The 7,864-nt window shown below is 59.0% G+C and overlaps 1 protein-coding gene across 3 annotated transcripts in view; it reads right to left on the reverse strand.

Annotated features, from left to right (window-relative positions):
* ESRRG (estrogen related receptor gamma) overlaps positions 1–7,474 on the reverse strand; it is a 412,075-nt gene extending 404,601 nt beyond the window's left edge. Inside the window, exon 1 of one of the 3 annotated variants that reach the window (XM_075413010.1) lies at positions 7,310–7,474. Coding sequence is in view for 1 of the 3 variants with exons in the window: in XM_075413003.1 (XP_075269118.1) it covers positions 6,325–6,326 (2 nt within the window). In the remaining 2 variants the exon portion in view is untranslated. Of the gene's footprint in view, positions 1–6,324; positions 6,397–7,309 lie in introns of those variants that run through there. The other 2 variants (XM_075413003.1, XM_075413011.1) reach the window with 2 other exon arrangements.
* Positions 7,475–7,864: the final 390 nt, after the last annotated feature.

Consider the following 7,864-nt stretch of genomic DNA (forward strand, 5'->3'; position numbering starts at 1 on the left):
TGTTTTTAATTTCCTCCTTACTCTGATTTTAAGCCATATTCCTCTGCACGGATGCTGTTTGGAGCTGCTTAGATGTAATAAGGACAAGGGAAGTAAAACCAAAACCAGTGTATTTTTTTCTCCTCATTTGCTGCAAGTATTTATCAACAGACAACGGTGATAAAAATTTAGAGGTAAAAGGTCTTGCTTGACATCTCATTTAAACAACTCAGTAGTTCAGCAAACTACTACTACTCCGCAGTGGCTTTGTCCCCTGCTCCAGAAACCAAGACAACAAAATCCAAAACCATCTTTACATACTTGAGTTTGCCCTCTGAAATCCGGTGTAATATTCAGCAACTTATATTCATTGTCAGAGTTTCCAAGGGAAGTACTAGAGGCTTGTCTGTTTGGGTTCGGGTTTTTTTAAACTAGATCTACATTTTCTCATCTATTGAAAGGAAACCTATGTATGTCAGTAAAAAGCATGAGCAAAAAGGGAAGATTAATTAATACATGAATAAAGGCAACCACCCTTTCTTCACTGGATGCTTCTAAGTCAGAAATTAATTTTTCTCACACTGCAGAAACCCTCTATTCGAGCAAGTACCCACTAACATCACTTGGCCCTCTAATCGCCGTCATCACTGAGACAGAAGCAACTGTTATTGATCACACGCAGCACTCTGTAAGATCCATTTTTCCAATTAAATTTATATTCTCCTTCTTGGATGTCTGCTTTTATTTAGTTTTGAACACAATTACAGCTGTACCTTTGTTAACTCCTGTGGCGATAAGTCATTTGCAGGAACTGCTGCTCTCGGTAACGTGAGCTATTACTGATTACAGTTTTGCTTAAGGCAGATTCCTTGTTGTAAATGGCATTGAACATTTTTACCTGGGTATTGCAACAACATTTTATGAGCTTTGGGATATAAACAGAATGCAGTAATGCAGCCAGCCTCTGGATTTAAGCAGTAAAATAGTAGACCTGTGTGCGGAGACACACTCAGCTAGAAAATCGAACCATCACCAAAGCATCCGATACGACACTTGTATCTTTCTCTACTTTGCTAGTGAGCAATCGCTACATTCAACTGTGAACCACGGTCCTAAATAACAAAGGTCAAAGTTTTCAAGGACAGCTTCTGGGTTTGAGTTTTCAGCTTGAAATGCCTAAAGCTGGATTTCCCAGTTGCGAGGTTCCCAGGCTTCTCGCCGGGCTTGTATCCACTCAATGTCAGGAGAACACAAAGCCAGAAGAACAGGCCCCGTAACACCTCAAATCAAAACCCATCTCATTTGAAAAATTGATCCTGGGTTTAACATCTGCCAGAAGGGTGGTATGATCCCTCTTCGCATACACAGGCTAAAAAAAGTCCCAATCTAAAATGTTTATTTAGTCGACTCTGATCTTATCTCACCTCATTTCTAAACTTTGTTTTGTCTGATAGGAGAAAAATGTATACAGATTCTGAAAATCTGGATCACTAGAACAAATTTAAATAATTTTAGCCTTTTTATTTAATACAGAAGTATGTGAAAATATTTTTGTAATAATTTAATAGGATTACTACATATATAAAAATAGTAAATTTACATTATGCTGCTAGAAATCTTTATGGACATTCTGTTGATTACAAGAAATATGAGAATTACATTCAAGCAGCTCTTCAACAAACGCCAGAGAGCTGTGTTCATCCCTTAAACCCTTGGTTACACGGGTGGGAGTGTAGCAGCGCTGTTAGGGAAGTCTGCTGGAGTTCAGGACTCGAACCTTGCTCTGTCCGTAACCTGTTGTGACCTACTCCAAGGCACCACATTAAAACCTCCTTTTACACCAGCTTTCCCAATATATAACTCACCCAAATAAAGTGTTTCCCTACTTTGCTGTATCGGGGGCAGAGGGAAGAATCCTGTGATAACAGACATTTGCAAAGTTATCATCAGTGATTTCTTCGTGCAAGGTAAAATAAACTTGTAGTTCTCTAGCATTTAATTATGAATAGCCAAGGCAGGGTAAGGCTATATATACCATACTGTACTGAGCAAAGAGGTTTTCCAAGGAAGTTTGATGGTTATTGTCAACACCAGATCACGCTGCGCAATCTCCTGCTGACCACGCTGAAGCGGCCTTTTAAGCTGCAGTGTTGCTGTACGAGCGTATTCCATCCGCTTTGAAAGCAAGCGCCAACTTAACTCCTGACAACACTTCACCACAGCCCTCTCGAGCAAGCAGGGAGAACGTCGGACAGCAACGAAGCCAAATCCATTACGGGTTTGTGCAGCTCAAACCGATACCCGTGCCCCAAAATCTGACATTCAGAAACCCTTCACCTCCGTGACCCCCCCGCCTCCTCTCCTTATTGTCTGTTCACCGGCTGTTATTTCCCACCCCCCCCTTCCCCACCAGGCAGGTCGGAAGGGGGGGCTGCCCACCGGAGAGAGGGGTTTCACGCGGAGGAAAGGGGGTGCCCGGTCCCAGGGGCCGTGGGACCCCGGTGTCCCCCCCCGCCCCAGCGCCGGGGCGAGCTCGGGCCGTCTCCGGCACGACCCCCCGGGGTGGTCCGGCAAAGCGAGGGGATTTGGGGAGCGGCCCGTAGCCCATCCACTTACTGTAACTCCTCAGCTATCAGCAGCTTTTCTCCGCACCTCCAACCCCCCCCCGGAAACTTAGGGCAAACGCCGAGGAGAGGGGGAACAACGGGGCAAAGAACAAAGGGAGGGCAGCGCTCCCCCCCTTCGGGTCAGCCCAGGGACCCCTGCCCTCCGCCGACCCCGGCCGGCTGCATCCCCGGCGGCTGCCCCAACGTGGGACCCCCCCCTCCCGAGGGGCGTCCCGGCCCCAAGGCCCCCTGCCCTAAACCAACCCCCCCCCCCCCCCCGCGAGGGGTCCGGTTTGTGCCCGGCCGCGAAGCCCCCGCTCCCGCCGTGCCCCCCGGAGCAGCGGTGCAGCGACTCGGGGGCGGCCGCTCCGCTCCCCCCCCCCCCGCCTGCCCCAGCCCTGCCTGGGCGCCCGGAGCATCCTCGCCGGCTCCCGCCGGGGGACCGGGGAGGGGACCACCCGCTCCCCGGGAGAGCAACACGCATCCGGCGCCAAACCCGCCTCCGGCCCCTCCCGGAGCCGGGGCCGCTCCCGGGGGGGCTTTCGGGGACCACGAGAAACCAGCGAGCGAGAGACCGAGGCGGCTCCCCCGCGTCGCTGTAGGGGTCCCGCTCCCCTCCCAGCAACGCTAAACTTCTGCCCGGGTGTCACTAAGCGCTGTTTCGGGGCAGCCCGCTCCCCCCGCACACCCCCTCACCGAACGCCATCCTTCCCGCAAAACTCCCGCTCCGTTAGCGGCGAAGCACCCTCAAAACGCCGCGGGTGCCCTCGTTACCTGTTGCTACGAGGCCCCCGCTCTCTCATCGGGGGAGGGAGGGGGGACAATTAATTCTTTTGTTTATTTTCCTCCCCCCGGGATGGTGCTGTACCGGCTGCGGGCGGCACCGGGCCGGGAGAGCCCCGCCGAGGTGCGAAACCCGGGCGGGGGCGGGGGCTCGGGCGGGGCGGGCGGCGGTGCCCGGCTGTGGAGCGGGGCCGAGGGGTCGCCAGGGCTGCCGGAGGGGTCGGGTCATGGGGGGGGGGGGGGGGGGGCGCATGCACCAACCGGCACCCTGCAACTGCCCCTCGGAGAAGGAGGGGGAATTGTCCTTATCCTTCTAGGGCAGGCGTTTCCAAAGGAAAGAGTTAATTGACGCCGTTCTTTATTTGAGTAAGAACCAAAGGGAATCCGAGCTTCACCTGAGAAACTTTTAGAGGTGTTTTGTTTTGGTTTGTTTTCCTTCTTTTTAATTTGAGCTAGAAGCGAGCTCACTTCCCCGCAGGCGCGGTGAGCCCGGTCCCTACCCGCAGAGGCGGGCGCGGGTGCCTGCGGGAAGCGGTCCCGGAGCGGCTCGTCCGACCCGACAGAGCCCCCCGCCCTGGGCCAGCCAGCCCCTGCCGTGAGCAGCCCTCCTCAGCGAAATGGGATCAAGGGGGGGTGTGGGGTGTGAGATAAACCGATTAAAAACCCGGGGTTCGCAACAGAGGAGCGTGAGGCGCAGCCGCAAGTAGAAGCTCGCCTCCGTGTAAAGGGCTTCGCGCACGGTTACATGTGAGCAAGCGGGAGAAGCTCATGAGTTTGTTTTTGTTATGATTTAATCAAATAAATTAAAGGAGAAGGGTTAAGGATACGCCCGATTTGGGACTTCAAAAAAAAAAAAAAAAAAAGGCATGAAGTTTTGAGGGACGCTCTCCGACCGAACCCTTCCCTGCTGCGCAGGGCAAAGCCCGGCGCTGGGAGTCCACTCATCTCATACCTGCTGGTGGTTTGGGGTTCCTCTTTTCCTCCCAATGGAGTAACCTTTTGCAGTTTCGGGGGGGAAGGTGTGAGTAGGTGCCAGAACGAGCCCGGGGTGGGGCAGAATTTTGCGTTTCAAGCAATTTAGCAGGCAGCAATTCTGCTTACAGCAGAGAGGTAGGTGGGTAGTTGAAAACATTTTCCACCGGGGTGTCCTACTTTAGCGATTCTAATTAAAACAAGGTTTAAAAGATGCAAAGAAAGAGCGAGCTTCTTGCTTTATTTCCAATGGGCGTGGGGGATATCGTCAGGCACAAAGTGCTTCCAGCTTGTTCTAACGTGCACCTTTGTTTAAAAAGAAGAAAAAAAATCAAGCTCGTCCTCTGATTTCAACTAATGTATTTTTAACTGGATTTCTGTCCTCTGCTTTGTGTGATCCGGTGCCCACCGTGTAGCCCTGGCCCACTTTCAGCCCTGCGGGTGCCCCGTATTGTATGCGCGTCTGAAAGGAAAGGGAAAAGCCTTCCATCTCGCACTCTTGTGCCCCGTCCCTGTGCTTGGGAATCGAATCGTGCCCAAGCCAGGGGTCAGCAAAACGCGGATCCCGTTCCCCTCCTCGCTGCCTAACCCGAGAGGAGCCGTGATTTTCTAGGTCCAGCCTGGCTAGCGCGGCCGTCACCGTCCGGCACCTCGCAGCAGTAACGCGGCCGCTTACCGACAGCAGGCTTTGCTGCCGCCTATAAATAGCCCTGGAGCCAAGTCACCTTTTTTTTTTCTTTACCTCTTTGTCGTCGTCCCCCCCCGTCCCCCCCCCCCCCCCCCCCCCCGTAAAGTAGCGAAGTTACAACCAAGCTCCCGCAAAGTTGTTCTCGCTTTTTTGCGGGCCCCCCCCGGACCCGCACCCGGAGCCTGCCGACTCTGGTCGCGGGCAGCCGAGGGAGAGGGGCGAGCACCGGTACTCGCCTTGGCTTTCCGAGTGCGGCTCCCTCTCTCCCTCCCTCCCTCCCTCCCTTCTCTCCGCGCCCGAAGGAGCGGGGCCGCACCGGCCCTGCTGGTTTAAGGCCGCGATAACCCGGGAGGGTGCGACTGGGGCTTGGGTGCCGCTTTAGGACAGCGCCCGTCCCTGACGGGGGCGAACTCGCATTCTCTGCCCCCGCGGAGCCTGGCAGCCCCGCACTCCCCCACGCACCCGCACACCTCAGACACGCTTCCTCACGCGGGTTGCATCCCCCCCCGCCCCCGAATACACCCCTGCCTGCTGCGCGGGGCTCGGTTTCGCGCCCTGTCCCACGCCGAGCTCTGGGACTGCCTGAGCAGCGCCGGGACCTCGCGTGGGGGAAAGAGCCGGGCCGGGGAGGGGGGACCTCCCGGCTCCCCAAAACCGCAGAGGAGACCGGGCTGCTCCCGGCGCTGGTTGCCTGCCCGCACGGCAGGGGAGGAGCGGGCGGACGGGGCCCTCAAACCCCCCTGCCCCCCGCGCTCTTTTTTTTTTTTCTAATTTCCCTTTTGATTCCCCCGGGTGGGGTCTGACGAACGCCGCTCGTTACCCGCGCTGATAGCGGGGTGAGGATTGTCAGGGTGTCTGAGCGCTCCAGGAAAAGAAAAGCGGAGGAAGAGGGAGGGATACAGCCCCTCTTATCTCGCTGCCACTAATTCCCAGCCGGCTCGGACTCAGGGGACAAGGCGATCGTTTAACAAACCCTCCTTCTCCTCCTCCTCCTCTCCCTCTCCCTCTACCACTCCTTCCTTCCTTCCTCTTCTCCGGCACATTCTCTCCCCCGCGCTCGCCCACGTTTCATTCCTCCTCTTCGGGAGGAATAAGCCGTGCGAACTCAAACTAAAAAGAAGGGGGGAAAAATAAATAAAGGAATAAAAAAAGGACAAGGTGGGTGGGAGGAAGACAGGAGGGGAATTAAAAAAAACAAAAAGAAAGGGGAGCGGAGGGAGGAAGGAAAAGACGGGAGAAGTGCGGGCGCCGGGCCGCTGCCCGCCCGCGCAGCGGGGGCCGGCGGCGGGTACTCACATGGCCGGCGGCGGGGCGGCTCCGGGCAGCGCGGTGCCCGCGCTCGGCTCCGCGGCTCTCCCCGCTCCGGCGGCGGCGGCGTGCCCCGCGTGTCGCTCCCACGCGCGGGCACACACACACGCGCGCGCGCGCAGACCCGGGCAGAGGCTGCGGGACCGGCCGCCTCGCGAGGGGCTGCGGGTTACTCCCGGTTCGCGCGTGTAGCCTATAAATAGCCAACTTTTTGATGGAACCGGCGAACAAATGGGAGGAGAAGGCGTAATTTTGCGCGGGGAGCCCCCCTCTCCCTCCGCGCGGTTATAAACCCCCCCAGGCGGCAGACGGGGCTGGGGCTGCGGGTGCGGGGGAAGGAATTTCGCTTCGCTGTGACCGCGCGCGGGATGTTTGTTTGTTCGTTTGTTTGTTTGTTTTGGGGGTTGTTTTTGTGTCGTCCCCCCCCTCCCCACACACGTTACACCCGCCCTCCCCGCCCTGGGGCAGGGACTGACCCGGGTTAGCACCGACCGTAACGCCGAGGTGGAAACACGCTGCGTTTGCGGGTGGTTGGTCTTGGGGGGAGGGGGTTAGCGGGGGTTTGGGGTGAGGGGTTCCACGCGTGTGGGGGGCGTCTGCCCGGGGCCTCGAGCCCCACTCGGCAGCAAGCCCCGAGGAACGCTCGGCCGTGGGGTTTCTGCCCCCCCCCCCCCCCCCCCCCCCCCCGCCGGTTCCAGCGCCCGGCCCGGCCTTCCTCGGGCAGCCCCTGGGGAGCACCCCGCAAGCTCCCCGGCCCCCCCCCCCCCCCACCGCCGGCCGGTAACGGGCGCTCCCGGCCGTCCCTCCTCACGAGGGTTACCCGTCCCTGGAGGACGGGGCTTGCGGGGAGCTTCGGGCTGGGTCCCTGTCAGCTGAGGAGCGGCCGCTGATCGCGACCCTGCCGCGGCAGCCGCGGAAAGCTTTCCTCCCCTGACAGGTCCCGGACAGGGCTGGCCGGGGAAGAACCGCTGACCTGTCTAAGGAAACACCGGGGCAGACGGTGCCGTTCGCGCCGCGGCGGCTGCTCTCGGCGGCCAGCGGAGTTCGGGAGCGTCTCGGTTTTTTACGGCGGGGAGGCAGCGGTGCCCTCAGCCGCCCCCCGGCACGGACCGGCCGCGGAACGTCCGCCCCTGTCAAACCGCGAGTGCCGCGGAGGCGCGAACCGGGAGGGCAGGGGGGCGGCGGCCGCGCTCCCGCCCCGTCCGCGCCTACGTGACCCGCCGGGGCGGCGCGGCGGGAAGCGCCTCTCGGCGCGGCTGCTGCGGCGCGTGGCGGCCCCGCGCCCCCTCAGGGCCGCCGCTGAGCCGGGCGGGGACACGCACGGCCCCACGCCGGGCAGCGCCCGGGGGCGCGGGCAGGGGCGCCGCGGGCAGCGTGTGCGCGCTTTGCGCTCGAAGCGCTGCCCATCCTGTAGCCCTGCCGCGGGGGGGGGGGGGGCCGGACACAGAGCCCCTGCGCGGCGGGGTGCGCCCGGTGGAGGCTCCCGGGGGCAGCGGGAGGCGAGAGCCGGGCCCCCCGCGCCGGCGCC

The sequence above is a fragment of the Opisthocomus hoazin genome, chromosome 2 (assembly GCF_030867145.1).
Source record: "Opisthocomus hoazin isolate bOpiHoa1 chromosome 2, bOpiHoa1.hap1, whole genome shotgun sequence".
Taxonomy (NCBI): Eukaryota; Metazoa; Chordata; class Aves; order Opisthocomiformes; family Opisthocomidae; genus Opisthocomus; species Opisthocomus hoazin.